The sequence below is a fragment of the Muntiacus reevesi genome, chromosome 1 (assembly GCF_963930625.1).
Source record: "Muntiacus reevesi chromosome 1, mMunRee1.1, whole genome shotgun sequence".
NCBI classification, from domain to species: Eukaryota; Metazoa; Chordata; class Mammalia; order Artiodactyla; family Cervidae; genus Muntiacus; species Muntiacus reevesi.
Genome location: NC_089249.1, coordinates 142,809,037 through 142,833,363, shown reverse-complemented (window position 1 = coordinate 142,833,363; position 24,327 = coordinate 142,809,037). Strand labels below are relative to the sequence as shown.

General features: G+C 38.8%; 1 protein-coding gene across 6 annotated transcripts in view; it reads left to right on the top strand.

Moving 5' to 3' along the window:
- PATJ (PATJ crumbs cell polarity complex component) overlaps positions 1-24,327 on the top strand; it is a 358,862-nt gene that overhangs the window by 268,063 nt on the left and 66,472 nt on the right. For 3 of the 6 annotated variants that reach the window (XM_065911863.1, XM_065911858.1, XM_065911865.1), the window contains 3 exons: positions 5,003-5,077; positions 9,420-9,534; positions 12,806-12,939. In XM_065911863.1, coding sequence (XP_065767935.1) covers positions 5,003-5,077; positions 9,420-9,534; positions 12,806-12,939 — 324 coding nt within the window. The remainder of the gene's footprint in view (positions 1-5,002; positions 5,078-9,419; positions 9,535-12,805; positions 12,940-24,327) is intronic. The other 3 variants (XM_065911864.1, XM_065911866.1, XM_065911861.1) reach the window with 1 other exon arrangement.

Genomic DNA, 24,327 nt, shown 5'->3' with positions numbered 1-24,327 from the left:
GTCAGACTCCAAAGTCCAAGCTTTCTTCTATATCCAGATAATACTAAAGAATTTTTAACTAGACCCACATGGATCTGTACAGTTTTTACTGGTCAGTGGGAAATATGAAAAATAATAACTACATAGAGTGTTCTTCATAAAGCTAAATTTATTTGACTTAAAGGACTATCCTTTAAAACTATGTTCTAGCTAACTTTTTAGTGTAAAAATGGCTCTTCCTACAGGGCATTATGGTGGTAATATCTGGTGGCAGTTGTGGGGAAAGGACCTGACTAAGTTGAACCCTCTTAAATCACTGATATTTGACCATTTCTTGACTCATAAAACAGCAAATTCATATGCTCCAACCTAATATTTCTATGCTTTCAATTACTTGCCCCCTACAGAAGGTAACTCTGTAACCTCAAAATTCTTTTGAAAAATTTCTGATCTGTGAAATCCCAAAGTCTAAGAAAAATCTACTTTGCTTCATAGCAAAGTAGAAAGTCCTTGAAATCAGGAATACTTTGCAAATGATTCAATGGAAGCATTCAATGGAGGACAAAGAGAGAGATTAGTAAAAGCTGGCTTTTAGTAAAAGTTTTAAACCTGGATAACTGGGAGGTTGATGTTGTCACTAATTTTAAAAAAAAGGAACAGCATAAGAATGAAACAGACTTACGGGAGAAGGTAATGAGTTCGGTGTGGAATTTTAAAGAGATAATATACCACCTGTATCAGGTTCAGTTTATCAATTTTGACTGCTGTGCTTGATTAAAAATTATTCCTAAGTGCTTTTGAAGTGCTGGCATCCAAGATTGGAAAAAAATAGTTTAATATGTGTTTCTGATGATTATAGGCTTCTTCTTAAATCTTCTATATCTAGGCTGGAATTCTCAAGTATAATACCCTGCTCATTTTTAAAGCAAGATCTTGAACTACAAGAACTGCAGGATTTCTAGTTTGTCTCTGGAAGCCGAAGCCACTGTGTGAACACTGTTCTGTTTCAGATCCAGTATTTCAGATCCAGTATGAAAATAGCATCTATAGCAGGAGTGTAGCGTTCCCTATAGGAGAATTTCTCTGAGTCAGCATCAGCCTCTCTTTTGTGACAGTATGCAAATTGCCAGTGGCAGAGTTCAAATGCATTCACAAATGTGGCATTTTTCACAGCTCATTGTACTTTATGTCTTGTATTTCTGAAAATCACTTGAGATTTGCCTACATGATAAATTTCCCTTTCCTAGTAATAAAAAAAGACTATATCTGCAGTCAAGTCTACTTCTTGTGCAGAAGTCACAAGAGAAAATCTTTGGTCTTTTCATTCCATTCTCTTCCCCTCTGGCATTGTAATGAAGATAATACAGAGATGTGAAGTAACCTCACAAACTCAAAGGCTGTAGAGATAGAGATACACATTTTTAACACAGATTCACGTCTTGGACATCTGCTAGCTTTCTTTCACTCCCATCCGATTTAATGGCCTGCTGTGGAGACTTGTTATTCAACTTCGAATTTCATCTTGCCAGAAAGGAAGCTATTGCTTACCAGATATTTCTAAATTGAGAAAGTAATCTTTATTTTTTTTAAGATTTTTTCTTTGATGTGGACCATTTTTAAAGTCTTTATTGAATTTGTTACAATACTGCTTCTGTTTGCTTTTTTTTGTTTATTTGTTTGTTTTTTTGGCCTTGAGGCGTGTGGGAGCCTGAAGGGCTACAGTCCACAGGGTTGCACAGAGTTGGACATGACTGAAGCGACTTAGCATGCACACATGCTTGTAGAATCTTAGCTCCCTGACCAGGGATCGAACCTGTACCCCTTGCATTGGAAGGCAAAGTCTTAGTCTCTGGACCACCAGGAAAGGCCTGAGAAAGTAATCTTATAATCATAATTATTTAGCAAGCATGAGGGGCTCAGAGAAGCTCTCAGTTGTGACAGCCCAGAGCCCTGAACTCATACGTTCTTTCCTGTGACTGGTGCTCCATCATCTGAATCCCAGAGCATCTCAGAAGTGTAGTGGTGTTTCTTGTAAAGTTTTCATTTCTCTGTGCATGCATGCTCAATTGCATTAGTCGTGTCTGAGTCTTTGCAACCCTATAGACTATGGCCAGCCAAGCTCCTCTTGTCCTTGGGATTCTCCAGGCAAGAATACTGGAGTGGGTTGTCATTTCCTCCTCCAAGTTATCTTCCCAACCTAGGGATTGAGCATGTGTCTCCTGTGTCTCCTGCATTGCAGGCGGATTGTTTACCCACTGAGCCACCTCTGGGGAAGCCTTATTAGCAGACATAATTTTAAGATCCTATAACCTAAAACCTATGTTGATTATCTTATTTTTCAAAGAAAGAGTCAATAAGCAAGTTTGTATTGAAGTCCTGTTATATCCCCAGCACTGTGAGAGCCACGGGGCATATCACAGTGAGCAGGACACAAAGATCTTCCCTTCAGAGCTTTCAGAATTTCTGAGAATGGTGGCAGCTAATGCTGTCACTGCATTTACTATGTGCTCTAAAAGGCATCATTCTAAGTGCATGAATTCGTGTTTCATATTAGGTGAATCCTATTACTATCCCCAGTTTATAGATCAGGAAACTGAGGCTCAGAGACGCACAACTAGTAGGCATCACAGGCAGGATCTGAATCTGACTTTGAATAACTTAGTATTGGTGAGTACTATTGAAGGGGGAATTAAGATGCTGTGGGGCCTTTTGCTAATGTGATTTCACTTGATCAGGTGATTAGATGAGTGAGTAGGAATTAGGGTGGGACTGATCTAGGCAAAACTTATCTCTTTAGTCTGTTGTCTTATGCTCAGTTCACTTCATCTTCATTTAGCTACCTTATTGGCTACATGTTGTTTTTGCATAACTGAAGGCAGGGACAGTTGGAACCAGAGACCTGGTGCTGACAGAGGTGATTCTGTACATTTGTCTGACTCTTCTCAGCTTCAGACCTGTTTCCTCAGCACTGTGGGAACACAGCTGTTCCCAGCACCTAACCCTCTCTGCTAGAAAGGGGCTGACTCTCTGCCTTTGGGTTCACTTTTGTTCTTGGGTGGTTTGAGTGTCCACACTTGGACCAGTCAAGTGGCCAGACAGACAGACTTGTTGAATAGCCACCTTGGGGACAGAAGCCAACCAGTGTTGGTGACTGTAAGCTGAACATCAGTCCCATTATTCTCTATCATTTAGGATGTTCCCAGTGTTGCTTTTTATGTCTGCCCCTGCGAAGCTCCTGCTCTAGATCAGAGTGATTTACCTGGCCCACCAAGCATTTTGTTTTAGGAACTCATCGGCTGTGCTGAATGTGTCACAGAATGTGTCATATCGGTTTGTTTCATGAAGATCTTTCTGCTCTCCTTCCTCAGTTTTCTTACTTGGAGATCCCCTGTGCAAAGTCAACACCTTAGAATGTCCCAGAACCTCATCTTTGAAGGCACTCAGATCTCCCTTGGTGCTGTAGTTAGGAAATTATTGGTGGTGGTGGTGGTTTAGTCGCTAAGTCACGTCTGACTCTTGCGACCCCATGGACTGTAGCCCGCCAGGCTCCTCCGTCCATGGGATTCTCCAGGCAAGAATACTGGAGTGGGTTGCATTTCCTTCTCCAGGGAAATTAATAAGTTCTAAATTTATATGTAAACATGAAGGAAGGTGACTCACCTGAGGTCAGTGTAGTGGCTAGTGCCACGAGTTTTGTTTTTCGTGCCCAGGCTCACAGTAAGCAGGCATGGCTCGTTCTGACTTGCTAACTCTAAAATGGATCCTTTATGTTGAGGCTGACTCCTGGGAATCTTGTGTGAGTTGTTGGGAGGAGGTGAGCCCTTCTGCTGCCCCTGTGGTTACCCTTGGTTAAGGCAGGGACTCTGGAGCAAGATCTGTCTGCGTTCAGTTCTGACTCAGTGTATACTTTAGATTCTCAGTACTTCAGCTATGAAACGAGGAGCTAGGGTCACAAACTCCTAAGACTCTACTCTACAGGCCCCACCTTTCTTCTCGTCTGGAGATAGCTTAACTACCTGCCCACTGTGTACTAGACCTCTCCACCTGGGTGTCTCTCAGACATTTACCAAGGCTAGAATAAACCATGGGTGGCGCAGTGCTAAAGATTGTGCCTGCCAGTGCAGGAGACGTGGGAGACACCGGTTCGATCCCTGGATCGGAAAGATCCCCTGGAGGAGGAAATGACAACCCACTCCTGTATTCTTGCCTGGAAAATCCATGAACAGAGGCGCCTGGCGGCTACAGTCCATGGAGTCAGAAAGAGTCAGGCAGGACTGAGCACGCACATTGCTGTTGCTAGAGTAAACCCATCCTTTCTCCCATCCAGACCAGTCTCGCTCCATGTTCCCTGCTTGACCAAACAAAATGCATGAGTCCATGCCTTTGAGTAAACCACCATATAATAATTTCCTCTGTGAATTGCCTGTAAAAAAAAAGGATGAAGTATGGTGGGAGCAGAGATAAACATTCTTCTTAGTTTATCACTATTATCATTTATTTCAATTAGCTGTACTTTACGCATCACTTCCACATATGTTTTGATACTTTGCATCTCTCTCAGGTCTGAAGTCCATGTTTCTCCATGGAGCTCTGACTAACATATCTTTTATCTCCCAGTGTCTTTAATGAGTGAGCTTTTTTGCCTTCAATCGGATATCTTAAGGGAAAAGAAATTCTAATATCAGGACTGGAAACTTGAAAGGATTTAACACTCAGTATAAATATAGATATGGGGATTACCGGCATGACAGCAGAAGAAAAACCTCTGGCTGAAGTGACCGTAAGAAGATATCTGATAGGCTTAAAGGCTGACAGATCTGAAAGAACCAAGAAAAGCATCCGGAAATGACAAGCTGCATTCATTTCTGAGAGTTATTACAGGTGGTTGAATAAAACTTTTCAGCCTGGTGTGTCATTTTTGGTAGTAGCTTGAAGCCCCATTAAATGGTGCCTGACTGCTGAAGTTGGAGAAGGCAGCTGACCCCTGTAATGCTGATAGCTGGTCTTATCTTTTATGTTTCAGGAAGACATCTCCCAGGTGGTTGGTCAAGGTGTGGTGGCAGGTCAGCAAAAGGCACTGGAATGTCCAGCTGACAATGTACGTAACTGACCCTGTAGGTTGCTCTACTGGGATGGTATGAATTATAATGATGGGTTCCAGAAGAAAAGGAGATGGTTATAATGAAATCTAATCCTTTATTACTTGGCAGGAAGCTATGATGTGTCTTCCAACCTGATGACAACCCACAGCTATATCACCTGTTCTATGCAGGGTGTGCGTAGAGGATATTTAGGGAAATATCCTCTGTTGTGTCCCTGTACCAACACCCTAAGGAAGTGTTTGAAAGTGAGACATCTCTGAAAACACACTTACACCTAAATTCTGAGGGCCTCGTGATGTCCTACATAATGTCATGAATAAAAATTTTAAGAAGAATTTTTAGTTTTGTAGAAATAGAAATGTAATAACAAATGTTTCTTGTATTTATAGCTTTTCTTCTTAAAAAATATAAATTTCTGTCAAACATTTGTACTTTTGTCACTGTAGAACTTTTTTGTGTTGCTAAAACTTACATTATTAAAAAAAAAAACTTATATTATTACTATATTAACTAGTTTTATGTTTAAGGAACTATAGATTACTAGAGTTTACAGGAAATACATAATATTTCAAGCATTACCAAAGAAGATGCCTTTGTAAAGTATCCAAAATTGTATGCTAAAAACCTAAATAAAAACAAATAGGTGTAGAAAGAATCTTAAAAAAAAGGTTCAACTGAAAAAAAATTTAGTTCAACTGAAAACTGTAAGGAATTTAAAAAAAATTAGAACCAGATTTTTTTAACTTAGATAATGTATTTGCAAATACAATTATTGTGATAGTACTTTCTACACTGCCACCTGCCTCAAGACACATGTCAATCATCAATAGAAATAAAATTAATCATAAACTTAATAATATTTTTTAAAAATCCTGGAGCATTGTAAGAACACTGTGATAATAAAATATACATCTTTCAATTTTAAGAGTATCTGACAGTTACATAGTGTCTTAGAAAAAGAGAAAGGCAGTGATTAGGATGAAATTTTCTAATTTTCTGTGGGTTCTTTTGACATTTGTAGGAGTCTTTAAGATAAAAATTTAAAAAAAATCCTCTCCCCCCCAAAAAAAATTATAACCCATAGAATTTTAGAACTCGGGTGAATCCTATACATCCTCTGACCTTTCTTTTCCCTGTTGAAAAATGAGCACTTAAATATCTAAAACATTCTCCTTTGGGAAAGTGATGATAACCCTTTTCTGTGGCTGCAGAAGAGAAATGGCTCAGAGGTCAGTGGGCAGCATCTTCAGTGAAGCTGTGTCAGCTCATCATAAAGAACTTTCCCACCATGTGAGCTGCTCCACGATGGAATGAAAGTCCTTGTAGAAATGAAATTTTTTATCCCTGAAGGTTTTCAATCAGAAACTTGCTGATCATTTATTAATATGTTTTCAAAGGACATAAAAACAGTAATAGCTTTTATTAACTGAACTCCTAAGTTGTTCTGGAAATAGTGATAGGTTTATTTATATACTTTTCAATCTTCACAACAACCTTGCAAGGTATAAAATTATCACCACCGATTTAAAGATGAGGACATGTAGGAGGTTGAGTGGCTTGTCAGGGGTCACGCAGCTAATTAGTGATAGAAAACTCAGCAATTTGTATCATCTTTTGAGTAGTGATTTTTTTTTTTCCCCTATCGTGAATATCTGATGAAGTATAGACCCTTTTCCCAAGAAAAGCACTGGTAAGTATAACTTTGCTACAAACACAGAGGTTATGTAGCTCCCAGAATTCCCTCTGAAAATCATTTAGAAGCTCATTTATCCTGGGTTAAGAATCCATGATTTACCTTTAAAAAATAAATCTCAACTTAAAAAGACAAGCATCCCCTCCCCTACCTCTGAAAACATTTGTCTGAGCTCCACATCCCTAGTGCCAATTTCTTTAGTCTAGAATAGAACTTCTAGCATTCATAAATGTTAAACTCCCTAACAGTTTCTGTTATAAAGACAGGGTTGAGAACCCCTGGTTTAGTTAGGTTGGATGACTTGTAAAATCCATTCAAACTCTGATGTTAGAATATAGTTAACACTCAACAGCAAATGCTATCTTTCATCTTTTAAAATATTTTTATGTAATTTTAAAATACTCAAATTTTACAGTCTACAAATCCAATATTTATCTTTCAATACTTAGTAGTTTGGTTTTATGTCAATGGATGAATCATGGGAGCTACCTTTATTCATCACCACACCTACCAACAGCAAGCCTCTCAATATATGTGTTTGTTTCACTTGATTTCTATGAACTATTTCCTCATTTTTCCAACCCATATTGATTGGAAACTTTCCTAGTATGCACAGTGAAATGGGATGCTACATGAACTGGGAAATAAAGATGAGCAACAAGCATTCCCTGTTGTTATAAAAGTCATAAGGTAGTGATGCCTGTCTCTCGTGCTTTCCTGTTTTAAAATTCACAGCTTTTCATAAAAGAGCTCTGTAGCCTGCGCATAGCTTTGTTATCAATTTTCTTTTTTGAGATGATACAAAGGAGAGGCGACATAAGTTCTGTGTGTATTAAGGTTACTTTCAATTGCTGCAAGAAGTTTCTCTTTTACATAACAGGGTGGCTGTGATCAGTTTGAGGATGACAGTGTCTCCACGGTGTCATGGACCCAAGCACCTCTTATCTGATTACTGCATCATTATTTGATTACTCTTCCATCTTCAAAATTTAGCATCTATTTTTTTTTTTAATCTAAGATTGCTGCTCCAGTTGTTAACACTATATCTGAATTTCATCTAAGGCAGGGGAAGGCAGGATTGTTCTTAAGAAAGTGACCTGAAAATTGTACATTCATGTTTGTTTACGTGCCATACCATAACACAGACTAGTCTGTGGTTATGTCTGACCTCAAGGAGGTTGGGGAGTATGGTCCTTAGAATAATTGGATTGGTGGGTCCACTGTTCAGTTTTCTCGTAGTAACTCCTGGTTTATCATTTGTCTACTTTCCTCTTTTTAAAATCACCGAAAATATATATTCAAGAAAGTCTTTTTAAATAAGTGTACAATCATTGTTAAATGATATTAATAGAAAAACTGCAAAGGAAAAAAAAATGAATATCAGTAGAATCATTGCCTAGCAGCTGTTTGATTAACACTTTAAACTTGTAGCATTCTTCAAATATCAACTTTTAGTCCTACTCCTTCCTTTAATTAACTGTGTGATTTCAGATGTCACTTGACATTTGTGTCTTGGTTTCATCATCTATAAAAGAGAGTAATATTGTCTAATTCTCCAGGTTATTGTCATGATTAAATGAATTCATGGATATGAAAGTGTTTTTGAAAACTGGTGAGCACAATACAGATATACAATGAATGGTATTGCTTTTCTTTTTGCATACTGCACAATGCCTTGTATTGAAGCATAGTCTTCCACTGATGGAATCTTGGGGTGTTGTTGTTCTGGAGCAGTTACCATGATCCTATTTCTAGACTCCAGGGACAGGCTGGTGCTTCACTGCCTCCACCAGAATCTTCCAGCTGGGGATGGGTTCCCTGGCTAACTACAGATCCAGAAGGCAGGTCAGGTTACTCTGTATGTTTCTTAACTGTCTGTTAAGCAAGCATGGAGTCCTTTTGGTGTCTAATACTAATATTCATTAGAGGTATTAGCAACAAAAATTTAGAGTTACAAGTTCATTTTCCAAAGCTCACACAGCAAAGGTCTCTGTACTTTCATCGAGTTACAGATTTATTTCACACTGAGTTTCCATGTCTTCAATTATGCTCTCTGCATTCATTCATTCATTCAGCATTTATCCAGGCCCTACTATGTCCCAGGCACTGGGAATCGAAGGTGAATAAGCTTTTTTTTTTAAGGTGAATGAAGTGCAGTGATGTACCTGGCACTTAGTAGGCTTTCAGTAGATGCTTGTTATCCCTTCCTGCCCCTCCCGTCAACTAACCTACCTCATGCATCTTTGACCATGTGAATGTGTCCCGAAGAGATGGGCAGTGTCCTGTACTCAGAACATTCACAGCATAGATTGTTTTTCACTAGGCTCAGCACAAATCTATAAACTTGACATTGATTTCATCATGTAAAAATGCTTCCCAGCTCTGGCTTCATACATAAACCACAATGATGGTTTCTGTCCTTCTTCCCTTCTTTGATCCATCCTTCACCAAAGCACTTTAAAGTTAATTAAGGAAGCATGGGAATGAGACAAAGATCATCCTAACTTCCCCTTGCCACCTTTCCAACTTGAGTTTTCAAGAGGCATTTTTGGAGTGTTTTGGTGACAATACACCAGTTTCAAAGTCTTCTCCTTTTGTTACCTTCCTCTTCTCTGACATTCATCTAACTTTCCTTCCTTTTGTAGGCCGGCAGCCAGATGAAACAGCAAAAATACTCAACGAAAATCTCCTTCAGTTCACAAGAGATACCTTTAGCACCAACTTCATATCATTCAACAGATGCAGACTTCACAGGCTATGGTATGAGTCGTTCTCTGAGCAGACTTGAATTGATTAATCAAACCTTAGAAAAGGAAAGGACTGTGTTGTCCTGAAGAGAGCACTGGATCAGGAGTCAGGAAGCCTGACTGGCATCCTTGCTCTACTTCCTGAGCTTTGGGACTTGGATTGGTTCATTGATTTCCAACATCTTTTTCCTCATCTCTACCAGTGGGATTGCTTATTGAATATAAAAGCACTAGAATAAAAAAGGCCCTCAATATATTCTACTTGAATCTGAGACTTATGGATTATTATCTAATCACACCAAAGGAGTGTGTATAGTTCACAAGTAGTGTATCTTAAAAATCACATTGAAGCAAATTATAGACTTGCATATGTTGATATGAGCTATTTATAGACTGTTACTTTTCAGTGCTTAAAGAAATAAGTATTTACTTTATCTCTGAATTGCTGGATTGGATTATGCTGACTAATGGTTGACAATAGAACTTCAAAATGAATAATGAATATTTCCATCTGCTTTTATGCAATATAAATCATTTTTAAAAGAGGGACTATTTAAAACACCTTGCTCACCAGTGGTGAGCATGACCCTGCATGAATTTAGGAGACCTGACACCTTTATGGTATTTGCCTTTTACGTATTTTTTTTCATGAATATTAACTCTTAAAAATTTTACGAGGCAGGTATTATTCTAAAGCACTAGATTTTTACTAAAATACTTGATGAATGTGGTCAGCAAACTCTGACCCCTAGGTCACAGTTGGCCCACCATCTGTTTTTATATGGTCTAGAAGCTAATAATGGTTTTCACATTTTTAAAAGGTTAGAAAAAAGTCAAAAGACTGTTTCATGAAAATTGTATGAAATTCAGATCTCAGTGTCCATAAATAACATTATATGGGAATACTGGTTTGATTACATATTGTCTATGGCTGCTTTCACACTATAAGGAGAGACTTGAGTAGCTGCACCAGAGCTGGTACGGCATATAAAGCCTCAGATATTTACCACCTGGCCTTTTACCAAAGATGTTTGATGATCCCTACGTAGACCAATGGAATCTTGATAATACATATCCCATATTTTTTTACCTCGTTAACAGAAGTTAATCATCCCACAGTTTAACCTGTGGAAATTATATTCATTCAGCCATCGACTTACCAAACATTGACTGGGGACTTGTAGGAGTCAGGCCTTGGGCTGGATTCTTTGAGAGAAATAAACACCGCGACTGACTTACGACTGGGCTAGGGTGAGGCAGAAGCAGAAGAGGGAAAGAAATGCCACCTCCCGTGTCTCTGACTGTGTTTTCCCTCAGTCAGGAGACTAAGCTAGTGATTTATGTAAGGAGCATAAACTTTTTAAAGCATTTGTGAAACTCTACTGCCATGGTACATTGTTTTTATTGTAAATTAGTGAAAAATGTAGCATGAAATACATATGTTGTAAAAATATCTAGAGTCAAATTAGGTTTACAATTTAATATTCATTTAATATGGCATTTTAAAATTGTTACTAAGACTATGTCACTAAATTTCTCACTGTTAAACAAGAGGCCCTTAGATCTATAAATTCCATGTGGTCAGGAATGGCATCTATGTGAATGCTACACTATGCCCGACCCTGGGCTGGGCCAGCACATTATTTATTGGATCCCTTAAACACCCTCTTAGATAGCAATTACATACATCTTCTGATGACCAATGAGCCTCAATTTCATCCACTGTTCATTTCCTTAATTTCCTTGGAAACTCAAATCCATTTCTGCAACATCTGGAAACCTGTGTCCTTTTGTCCCAAAGACAATGATTTTTGCTGGGTAAGAGCAGAACCCCTACAGGCTTACCTGAGCTTGTTTTCTAGGAAGGATTGGCAAACATTCTGTAAGGAGTCAGGCAGTAAACATGAGGCTTGCGGGCCATGTGGTCTCTCTTACAGCTACTGAACTCTGCCATTAGCAGCTATAGACTGGATATAAATGAATTAGTAGAGCTGTATTCCAATAAAACTTCATTTACAGATATTAAAATTTAAATTTCTATACTTTTCACATGTGTTGAAATGTTATTTTTCTTTTGACTTTTTTTTTTAACCTTTTGAAGTAGAAGCCATTCTTGGTGCTGGGTCCATAGTCTACTGGCCCTCGCTTGTACAGAGGCTTGTGGATGTCAGCTTGGCCACTGTGCATTAGCTGCAGCTGACCAGCAGATGGGGCCCCTTATTATCTGTCCTTTAGCAAATTCTGTCACGAGGTAAGGATCCTTGTGGCTCAGTGGTAAAGAATCCACCAGCCAATTCAGGAGACATGGGTTCAAACCCTGGGTTGGGAAAATGCCCTGGAGAAGGAAATGGCAACCCACTCCAATATTCTTTCCTGGGAAATCCCATGGACAGAGGAGCCTGGCTGGCTACAGCCCATGGGGTTGCAGGAGAGTCAGACACAACTTAGTGACTAAACAGCAACAAGAATCAGTGTTCACAATGATCAAAATTAGTTATCAAAAAATATGAAGTTCTCTAGAAACTATTATAAGATTCTCTTGAAACTGTCATTTTGAATGCTTGGATTTTTCAAACATTTCAAAAATGTTTGAGTGACTTTTGACTGAAAATGGACATGTATAAATATTTTTTCTCCCAGTTTTTAGAAAAACTGGCCTAAAACAATGGATTTTAAAAGTAAAACAGCAATAACTCTTTTAACAAGCTTTTCATTTATGGACCCAGCAATTAATTCTACAGTTTATAACACAATTTTTTTTTACTACATTTCTATTTGGGGATTATTTTCATTTGTCATACTTTATTGATTGGATCCTTTATACATCTTAATTCATATGATATGCTCTAACTGAAAATATTTAAGCACTATTTCTAGTATTTTATAACTATAGCTCAAAATGTATATCATATATATCATTATTAATATATATAATTATGGCATGTACCTACATGTACTTAATTATTTAATCAACTTAAATTTTTCCATCCCAGTTTTCATGGTATATTTTGAGATTTAAAAACTTTCAAGTACTGTGTAACTAAAGTGGTTGATGGTTTGGGTTGGTGGTAGCTGTTGTCTTCATCTCAAAAGTGTCATAGGAATGTCATGTTTCATCCATGGCTGAGTGGGGAGTGGTGACCCAGTGTTTCCCTTCATGGTACTTGGCAGAAAAAGAGTGAAATGATAAACACGTACAAACCCGGCATTCCCCGAGCAGTGGAGTGTACAAGCTGAGATGCATCTCCTGCTTGCCAGTCATTCTGTGTTCAATTCTTCTCCAGGTGGTTTCCAGGCTCCTCTGTCAGTGGACCCCGCCACATGTCCCATCATTCCTGGCCAGGAAATGATAATAGAAATATCCAAAGGGCGTTCGGGGCTTGGTCTCAGCATTGTGGGAGGAAAAGACACACCCTTGGTAAGTTTCTAGAAAAGAACAATATACCCACTGGCACAGAGTTAGATACTGAGCCTTACTATGGCCTTGTGTCACTTCTATGAAAGACTTGGCTTTTTCTTGGCATGTAAATATATGAACTACTGCTATTATGATCATTATAATCATTACTATTTAGCAAACTGATACATACAAGTGTACATCAGTTATTCCAATCCCAAAATTTAGGCTTGGCTTTATTTTGACCATGTTCATATCTACTCATAATTTTTTTAAAAATTGGCCTCGAATGTCAGTTTTTACTTACTTGATGGATCTTTTGTTATTCAGTACATTTGATTGTCATTAATCAATAGAGTCATTGAAATGTAAAACTCCTTGGGATTTGATTTATAAAAATGTGATTAATCAGTGCATATTATTTGAATAAGTAATACATGCACATTATACAAAATTATATTGACACAAAAGGATATAAACTGAAAGATAAATCTTTCTCCTACCCTTGTTCCCTAGCCTCGCCTTCAACCCCAACCCCAGCCAGGGCCTCTCCCTAGAGAAAATCACTCTTATTAATGAACATGCTTTTAAATGAACATTTTGGTATTTCTTTTGTCCATTTTATTTGGCAAGAAGTAAGTTGTATATGGGTTTCCCAGGTGACTCAGTGGTAAAGAGTCCACCTGCCTGTGCAGGAGTCACAGGAGACCCAGGTTCGATCCCTGGGTCAGGAAGATCTCCTGGAGGAGGAAATGGCAACCCACACCAGTATTCTTACCTGGAGAATCCGATGGACAGAGGAGCCTGGTGGGCTGCAGTCCATGGCATTGCAGAGTCGGACACAACCGAGCATACACACCGCAAATTGTATATGCCAGATTTACAGATAGAACAAGTATAATATCAATAAAATTATTCTTTCCATTTTGACAGGAATGTAATATTTCTGTGTTTAGTACTGTTGGGGGGGGGGTGAGGAGAGATCCTGCCCTGTTTTCCTGTAATGAATATCAGTTCCCTAAGGCACTAGGCAACTCAGGAACAACATATGTTGCAGAAACCAGGGTCTTACTGCCTTCTACGTGTTCCTGGTCATGTTCCTTCTCTCTCCTGCCATCAGGCCTCATCTAGAGAGCCCTAGTCGTTCATTTGACCCCACTAGTGAGCCACCTGAACCTCTGTGCACAGAGGCTGGTGTTTATTTATTAAAGGACTTTATTTCCTTCAGCTTGATTAAAATATTGTTAAAACTTTTCTCCAGGGTCCCAGCTAATTATTTCCTGCATTACTCTCGCTTGGCCTGTGCTGGCAGGAACCGCTGTGTGTGGCTTCCCATGTCCACAGTGATGTTTTCATCAGCCTGGGTAGATTTGGAAACACTTGGCGTCAGCCAGCTCAGCAGCCAGTTTTAGCTCCCAGCTCTTTCATGGGTCTTGGGCCCTTTAAGGTCCCAGAACTTTTCTACTTTTTGTGGTCTGGCTCAGAACGCTCCCTGTGCAGCATTAGTCATTGAGGAAAGACGTGAACTCTTCCTTAGAAGCTTCACTTTACATATTTTGGTCTAGGTTACATTTTCAAATTGTGTTTTTAATAATGCCTTCTAGTCACATGTGACCTGGCCTTTGAATAGTCCGCAGACACACTTTGGCCATCCCTCCAACCACCAGTGAGCTTCTGCTGTGCCCAGGAGGTAACACACCACCGACAAAGGACCGGAACAGTTACCCAGACCCACATGTGCATTCCAACCTCTCAGCCTCTGCTCACCTCCCCTCAACCTGCTCTCTTTCTACACCTTCCCGCTTTTTCCTAAGAGTCCATACCTCCTCCCGTCCCCAATGCGAGGCTTCCCTGGCCTCTCCAACTTCCATCTCTTCTGAGCTGATCTTGGAGCTGATAGTCGACCACCCACATATATATTATATACTAAGATTATTGGGGTGGTTTTCAGAAAGTGCTGGTTGACCGTGAACATTAGGGATGTCTGCTTCTCATAGTTTATTGCCTCATTTTTCCAAACAGATGTTCTTGAATAGGAAATAAATTGAAATTGGTAAAAAGTTATATTTGAAATGAACCAGAGAAATTGCATATTAAGGAAATTCTTCAGTGAATTCTTTCATAAAGAAAAATTAGCCCTCTGATTTATTTTTTGTAAATATGAATCTCTTAATAACTGCTTAAAATAAGACAGAAACTAGATTTCCCAGAGGAAGTTAGAAGACTTTCATCAGCATATCTGACCTAACTGAATGAGCTTATTGGATAATTTGTTTTTATTTTCCTTCCTCTTTTGTTGTTATCAATTTGATTTTTTGCTTTGTGAGGATTGGTTAGATATGCCTGTCTGCTCTTGGATCTTAAATTCTGTGTATGTTTGTGCTGCTGGTCACTAGCTTGAGGGCTTCCACGGCTTGACAGCACCTCCTGCATCCTGTTTGGGAGGCTGTTTGAGAAATACTATTCTCTGCTTTCTTGCCACCATGAGGCAGCCAAAAAAAAAAGTCTTTAAGAGTATCTTGAGGTTCATAATATATGGTTCTGCCTTCTGAGACTGTAAATCCCATTGTCCTTGGAAGGATAAGCACCACTTAAAAATGAGAAATGAGACACAGTTTTTATTTCCTAACCTCAGGTACCTCATCAAAAGCTGTAAGTTTGACTCACAAGTAATATATAGGCATGTTATTCTGGTGAGGCTGAACAGCAGGGGGAGTGGAAGGTGCTTTAACAAAGAACCCAGTGTTTACCACAACAAGTGTCTTTTTTCCTTTCCCCACCTCCAAATTTTGACATAGGTCACATGGGATATACCAGTTAATTGACACTGCAGGTCACTTTATCCAATCAGGTCCTAGAAGTGCATCCGGCCAGCAGGCAGTCAGCAAACAAAGAGGAGACTGCATAAAAGGAATCAAGGACAATGTTGAGATCTGCTGACAGAAGTTCTTGCCTTTGGACTTTTGATTATGTGACACTTCTTATTTCAGCTCTGGTGCTAGCATATTCTAAGGGCTGGTGAACTTTCTTAAGGCTTTGCCCCAGCCCTCCCAATTAGGGTTTGTATGCCCTCTTTATTGTGTATCCAACAGATATTTTTTGCCATTTTTAGAGGTATTAAGCCTCTGGGACTTGGTCTTGACACCACATCAGTTCCATCTGCTATAAATAGTTTATCTGGAGCCAAGACGAATGGTTTCTGAGATCACAGAGAGAAAGCTCACTTAGCATCCCATTGTATTTGCAGCCAGCCATCTAGATAGACCTCTTAAAATACCAAGGTAACGCTGAAGGTGACCCCTTTGGGAAGGTTTATGAGCACACCTGGACCCAATCCTCCTTGACAACCTTTGTCTCTGCTGCTTGAACCATATGATGTGCTCCCAGGTCTGCTTTTGGGGAGTCTGGCTCTTGTTCGTGATAGGAAGCACGTGTGTGCTCAGAGGCTAGCCTTTGCTTACTGCTGAGGATGCAAAGCTGAGTGAAGCAACCCTGCCCTTCAAGAGCTCACACACTTGTTCAAGCTGATTCTACTGCCTTTAATGTTTTTAATGAAAAACCCTAATAGGGACTTTTAAAACAGGGAATTTCTCTGCAAAGTAGAAGAAAGCAAAACTGTTGCATGAACTTTCTAGATTTAATCAATATAGGCTAGTTTTTTTTTGTTTCTCATAAGCAGGTGCCGTTAGTCTGTTCAGGCTGCTGTCACAAAACATCACAGACTGGGTGGTTTAAAAACAGCAGAAATTTATTTCTTACAGTTCTGGAGGCTGGAAGTCTGGGTGCAAGCACAGTAGGATGAGGGCCCTCTTCGGGGCTGCAGGTTTCTCATCTTTCCATGGAGAAAGGAACAAGTGAGTTCTGTGGGGCCTCTTTTATTAGGGCACTCATCCTCGAGGGCTTTGCCCTCATGACCTTATTTATCACTTCTCAAAGGCCCTGCCTCCTTCGAGGAGGGGCATTAAGATTTCAACATAAGAATTTGAGGGAGACATGCAACCAGGAAGCCAGAGAAGGCCTATTACATAAAAGAGACAGTAGATTAATTCCTATTTTTAAAATTTACCTCCATCCATCTTATCTAGCCATCCTTTCATCCTGTCTCTCTCACACCCCCTTTTTGGTCTTGGAGTAGCAAATTTGCATGAAATCTTGTGGCTCAGAGGCTTGGCATATTCTTCCAAATGAAAGACCAGAGACTCTTACGATACTTGCCTCGTATACTTGCTAACACCTATCCCTGAATCTCTTGGGCATCAGAAATGTTTGCTTACTAATCAGAAGTTTTATTTGCAGTGTCCTATAAAAACCAAAATATAGCTCTCCGGTGTCATTAATTGGGGTTATTTTATTATAAGCCTTGGGAATTCTAGAGAAGAAAAAGAAAAATATTTTAGAATATTGGCAAAAAAAGAAAGAAAGTCCTTCCCCTTCCTTAGCTATTGGGACTTCCCTGGCGGTCCAGTGGTTAAGCCACACTTCCACTGCAGGGCATATGGGTTCGATCCTTGATCAGGGAGCTAAGAACCTGCATGCCACATAGCACAGCCAGAGCGGGGATAAAAAAAAAGGGTGTTGGCAGACTTGAACTATGTGTTTGGGATGGAGCAAGTGAAGTGAAATGAAGGTAAGTTTCTCCAGGAACCTCACTCTATATTTTTCTTTCTCTGATTACCATTGTTAAAGGTCCCAGACTATAGACAATGTTTCATTTAAGCCTAACAGGAAGCAGAGCAGGGTAATGATGCTAATTCTACAGTATCAGAATCCCAGATCTTTAACTGTGGGCCTTGGACAAGAGAAACTTCCTAAGTTAAATCTGCTTCTTCCTTTGTAAAATAATGGTGATGACCAAATCTACCTCTTAAGGCTGGTATGGGGATTAATTAACATAAAAAATATAAAGAAAATTTCCCAGTGCCCGTCTACATTGAGTTCAGCCATTATTATTATTAAACATATTATCTTCAAGTAGATCCTTTGCTCCCTTCATCTGTGTGTCTTTAGTATGTTACGTGAACACTGAGAAGCATGACTCTTTCCAGTTAAGTACTTATTTGTTTTTCAGCATCAAGTTTTTAAAAAATGATTCCAGCACTGTTCTTAATATATAATTAATATCATCTCATTTACTCTTCATAACAACCCTATAGGAGAAGTAGTAGCATTATCTCCATTTTATAGGTGAGGAAGCCAAGATACAGATAAGTTAGGTAACTTCTCCAAGGATATAATTCTAGCGATTGGTCCAGTTGGAGTTTAACCAGATGATCTGACTCCAAAGCCACAGTATTTGGGCCCTTCCCAGATCTACCACTCTGTGTCATCAACCTCCACCTCAGAAAGGGAGTTATCCATCTCACCCACCAGACTCTGAGCTCCTTGAGAACAGGCCTGCTTTATTTTATTTTGTATCTTTAGTTCCACCATATATTGCCTTGTGCACTGAAAAAGATGACTCCATCTGGCCTCATCACGCTCACTGTGAATTCCAGCCATGTCAGCCTCATTTAGTTCCTTTAATGAGTCTTGTTCCCTCTTGATGCAAAGCATTTGCACATACTGTTACATCTGTCTGGAGTGCTTCTCTGACCAGTTTTAACTATAAGCTAGAGTATTCTGTTCATTTGGGGGCATAGTTACGTGGTTGACAAGAATATTGTTGAAACCACATTTTCTCAGGAATAATTGAACAGACTGCAAAAGGGAAGACCAGAAAGGATAATGATGACTTTCTGCAAACAAAGAAGGTTATCTTCTTGTAAATGAAGGATGAGAACAATTCAGATGCTCCCAAGGGACTCAGTGAAAAACAGGCTTCACATTATTTTAAGGAAGAACTTTCTAAGCATCAGTTGATCAAAGATGGAATGAACTTCCTGGGAATAGTGAATGCCCCATCTCAGGGAATATTTTGACAAGCACAGGCAGCCACTCTGCAAGAATATTAGTAGTATTAGGCTTTTTTGTTTGTTTTTTTGCTTTTTAAGATGTATTTATTTGGCTGTGCCAGGTCTTAGTTGTGGCATGTGGGATCTAGTTCCCTGACCATGGATCAAACCTTGGCCCCTTGCATTGGGAATGCAGAGTGTTAGCCACTGGACCACCAGGGAAGTTCCAGGCTTTGGTTTTTAATCAGGGTGGAACATTTACCATTTTAACTCTCTTTTTCAAAATGATGACAATATAAGAAAATGCATTTTCCTCCCACCCTTTGCATTCCTATCTCACAAATTTCTTAGAACTTTGGAGTCTTAAGTTTTTTAAACTAGAGAATAAGGTTCTATAATTATTGTGCTGTTGTTTTGCTTTAGGGAAACTGGTCATTGTTATCACTTTTGCAAAGGAAAGTTCATAAATATAAGTCCTAGTTGCTATCCTGGTATTCCTCTGGGTCTGAAGGTAGCTTATCTCTTTGCAAAAGGAATACGAACAGACTAGAGCAGTTGTTTTATCTTTATAGTCTTGGTATCATCCTGTTGTAAATGAGGTCAGGGGATTCCCGGGATAGATTGTAAAATTTAGGTATTCTTAAACAACAACAATCTTTCTTGGACCTCCCAGGTGGTTCAGTAGTAAAGAATCTGCCTGCCAATGCAGGAGATGCGGGTCTGATCCCTGGGTCAGGAAGACCCCTGGAGGAGGGCATGGTAACCCACTCCAGTGTTCTTGCCTAGAAAATCCCATGGACAGAGGAGCCTGGTGGGCTACAGCCCATGCAGTGACAAAGGAGTCGAACAACTGAGCAACCAAACAATGACAAAAAGGACTGGGAATGTCATATTCAGAATCTTGTAATTTCTCTCCTACACCTGTATTTTTTTTTTCACTTTCTGATTTAGCACCAATTTAATTCATTCTTATTGAACATAAGTTCTCTAGGGCAGAAATACATTAGCAAGAAGCATCATGGTAGAAGAACTCTTCCATTTGGATATTATGTGGTAAAGTTCTTCCATCTAGAAACTGAAGTGAAGAATATCTGTCCTTTAGCTGTAACCATGTGTCAGGTTCTGAAGTGACCTGGTTTAAGACTTCAGCATGTCACTTGCCATTGTTTAGCTGTTACAGCTTCTGACTGTTTAACTGTAGGACTGTGGCAACTTAAAGCACTAGATATTTTTTAAAGTAAGCAGAGTAAAAAGCTATTTTATATTTGATTAAGTGTTTTATTTTGCTATTCCCCTTCAAATGAACTTTGCATAGTCTATTTCATGAGGAGTGTGGTTTGCTTTGGCGTATAATCCCCTAAAGCCAAGTTCCTTTTATTGTTATTGCTTAAGTCATATATTTTTATACAAAACATCTTATTACCTTAGTTTTATTTTATATCAAAGCAAAGTTTGCAAAATGTCTATGAATCACACTGAAAGAATGTTAACGAATAGGGCCTCCGAATTTCCAGATTTGGGCATTTCTGATCTTAAAGAATACGACCATAAGCAAAAATATTATGCAAGCTGAGTTAAAATTTAGATAAATAAGTACCAGATGGAACTATAGGGACTTATAAACTTTAATGCAAATATTATCCCATTTCCTTAAGCCTATATTTCAGTATGAAAAATTATATTCATATTGATGAGTATCAACTTTTTGTTAAATCAGACTTGGCAAAGGAACTCCATTTTAAGTAAATATAAAGCAGTTTCTTTTCTGAGCTTGAAGAGAAAGCGTTTCAAAGTCTTAAAATGTGAAACATTTTTATATATTCAGAGAAATTCTTCTGTTAGCTATTTTATTGCTGTGATTTTCATTCCACATTTTAGTTATCTGTAAATAGTGTGCAAGAATTTGCAATTCTTGAGTTTGAGCCTTAGGATAGCTTACCTAGTTCATTGCATTAACACACACACACGCACACACAAATACATACATACAGACTGGTGTTATTGCTTGCTGTGTAACCAATCATTTAATCCTTACTCTTGCTTTTTATGTCAAAAGCTTAGGATAGCTTACCTAGTCCATTGCTTTAACACACACACACACACACACACACATACAGACCGGTGTTATTGCTTGCTGATAACCGATCATTTAATCCTTACTCTTGCTTTTTATGTCAAAAGAACCTTTCTCTCTATTGCTGATTTAATGATTATTTTTGTTGTCTATAGTTTATTACCTGAGAATATATCCATGTTCCAAAACAACAGGTACTGAACACTGTGATCCATTTTCCTTCACTTTGAAGGAAAGATTTGATAGGTACAAATCTTCGTGTCCTACCCAAGTGTTTTAGAATAGATGAATAAATTGAGATTAGGATGTAAATAGACTCTTCATTCCTTTTGTAGCAGTTTTATGGAGACTGTTCTCTTGGAAAACCTGTGTAGTGAATTCTGTTTAAAAGTGAGCAGAATAGAGAATCCAGATTTTAAAAACCGTGATTCCAAGAATAGTAGAAAAGTTCCTTTGACTCTTGCTGGCTTCCCCTGTAAAACTATAACCCTCTCAGGTTCTCTGAACAGAAACAGTTATATATTCACTCTTTGAAGTTGGCAAGCAAAGCTGTATCAATTTGACAAACACTATACTTCTTCATAAATAATAATCTTATTGTATATATGGTGGGAAAGCAGTATATTAAATGTATGCCAAATTATAAAATTGTTAAGTAAAATGAAAAAAAATTGTCTTAAAGAACTATGAAAATTATTGACCATATTCTGCCTTGGGTCCTACATGGCCTTATGAGATATTGAAAGTAACCTCCTAACTTTTTGCTTCTTATGAATCAATGAGGGCATGTCAAATACTTTTTGCATCAAAGAAGGGGAAAAATTCTTGGTCTGTTGAAAGTGGGGAAGATTAGTTACTTTTCAACTTGTCTTGAATCATCTTTGCATTTTACCTTTGTAATGGGTTCAAGAAATATAGACCCACAAAACACACTGAACAGAAGCATGATAATACATGCCACAGCATAAGAAAAGTGCATGAATTCTTCCAGCCTCGGATTACAACCCACTGCCTCAGTGTAGCAAGAACAGCAGAGGACTGCCTTTGTCCACGTGAGTCCTGCCATCTCTATTATAGATAGCATTTGTCTGCCTTTCCACTTTTACCAGGTTTCACATTAGGCTTCTCAGTTTTGATGTAATGAAGTATCACCAGGGAAAAGGAGGAAGTACAGTCAATTCTTGTTATTCATGGTAATTATGGTGTATAAAGACGCAGCAAACGCTGAATTAATGAATACTAAGCCATTACTTCTAGAGGAAAGACAGGGTTAGATTCCTCCTCCAACCTCTGGTCACAACATTTTTAACAGATGAGAAATATATAACTTTGTTTTATGTGTGTTTCTGATTAAAGATACTTTATTCACTACATATTGTTGATTCATTAACATTGAATGGCAAACAGCTCTATAACTCATAATTGAACGAACATTGTCTAACACATGTATTTTCTTGGTCAGGCCATAACAGCACAAAATGCAAAACACATGGCACTAAAAAAGACTATTTAAAGGAAGCTTGTTTCCGGTCTGAGATCTGAAACAAGAAAGCATAATGTCGCCTTGTTATACCTCAGCTGTGAACAAGTGAATCTAGCAACTAAAATTTTTTACCACTCTGCTTATGTCCACAGATTACCATGAGTGCACCGAGAGTATTTATTTGGGGAAGTAGGGGAATTTGCAAATGTGGAATCCACACAAAATATGTTTCAACTTGAGTGAAATAGAAAAATAAAGATATTTGGGAACAGGACTCTTGTAATCTGGTTTATATCTTATTGGCGTTTGGATGGTCCATCGAACTTAGCCCTGAGCAGTCCATGACTTGAGAAAAAATTAACCTGAACTATCCTTGTTGCATAATCTTTCTTGGAGAAGAAGCAATCAGTTATCTTCTAGGATCACCAATATAACAGAAAAATTAGAAGTTAAAAAAATGAGCCAAGACTGGTGTCATTCATCCTTAGAGTCATGAATTTTGACCACTCTGACATATATGTATTTTGTCCTTCATATACCAGACGTGCCTCTATGCACTGGGAGCCCTCATTAGCAGTTATTTAACATCTAAATTTGGCTGACACTTTGTTTGACATTATTTTTCAAGTCACTAAGTTGTGTTCAACACTTTGTTAGCTCAGGTACATATATAATCTTATTTCATCCTCAAACTCTAGCAGGTAGGATTTGAGTTCTCTTTTACAGAGATAAAAACACTGGTCCAGAAAGGTTAACTAACTTAATAGAAATACCACAAAGTTATGATAAGTGGCAGAGCTAAAATCTGAACACAGGTTTTTATGGCCATAGCCAGAACCACTCCACCATATATGTTGCTGCCTGGTGGCTCAGAGGGTAAAGCATCTGTCTGTCTGCAGTGCGGAAGACCTGGGTTTGATCCCCGGGTTGGGAAGATCCCCTGGAGAAGGAAATGGCAACCCACTCTAGTACTCTTGCCTGGAAAATTCCATGGACAGAAGAGCCCAGTAGGCTACAGTCCATAGGATCACAAAGAGTCACACACGCCTAAGTAACTTCTCTTCCATTGTTTACAGGCTGGAAGAGTCCTCTGGTCAACTTGATTAAGTCTATAGTAGATAAAATTGACCAGAAATTTTGTGCAACTCTTTACAGATTGAATTTGAACTGACTCGTTGACTTGCTTTGGCCAGTAGTAATGAAAGTGGCATTCTGTGGCTTCCAGGTGATTTTGAGAGGATTTACTGCTTAGCTCTTGTCCTCTTGAAATACTGCCACCTTGAGAACAAGCCTAGACTGGCTCCCAGGAGGAAGACATACCATATGGAGCCAGCACTTGGAGGAAGAGTGACCCAGCCATCCCAGCTGAAGCCCCAGCCAACCTAACTGCAAACTCACAGGAGAGCCCAACTAACACAGTATAGAGCAGAACTGTCCAGCTGAGCGCAGCCCTAAGTTTCACCCTACAGAATTATGAACAAACAAATGGTTAGCTTTCATTTTAAGCCACTATGTTTTGCAGCAATAGATAACTAATACACTGTGATCCAGCTCCCATCTTTCTGATCTCTCTTAGCCTATAAGATTTGGGATTCTTCTGGTCTATCATTTAGAAGGAGTTCTTATTCCTAGGCAAAGCCTAAGCATCTGTGTAAAACAAAGGCTTTCTCTGCTTTCCTGGGTTCATCAAGGTCTAAAGTTTTAGAGCTGGAATGACTTTAAAAGTCATGTAGCTCAGCACTGTGCTTTAGTGATAATGATGTGTCATGAACAAAGTGGTTCTTGCAGAATTGGCTACTACAGAGCTGTCAGAAAATTTGACTCATTTTATTTCTGGGTCCTTCTTCCATAATCTACTGCCTTTTTTTTTTTTTAACCTCTCTTTGCATCAAAGTTCAAATCACATTCTAGTTGAAATATAATAGGAAAGCTTGGTTTTTAAAGAATGTAGTCACAAAGGA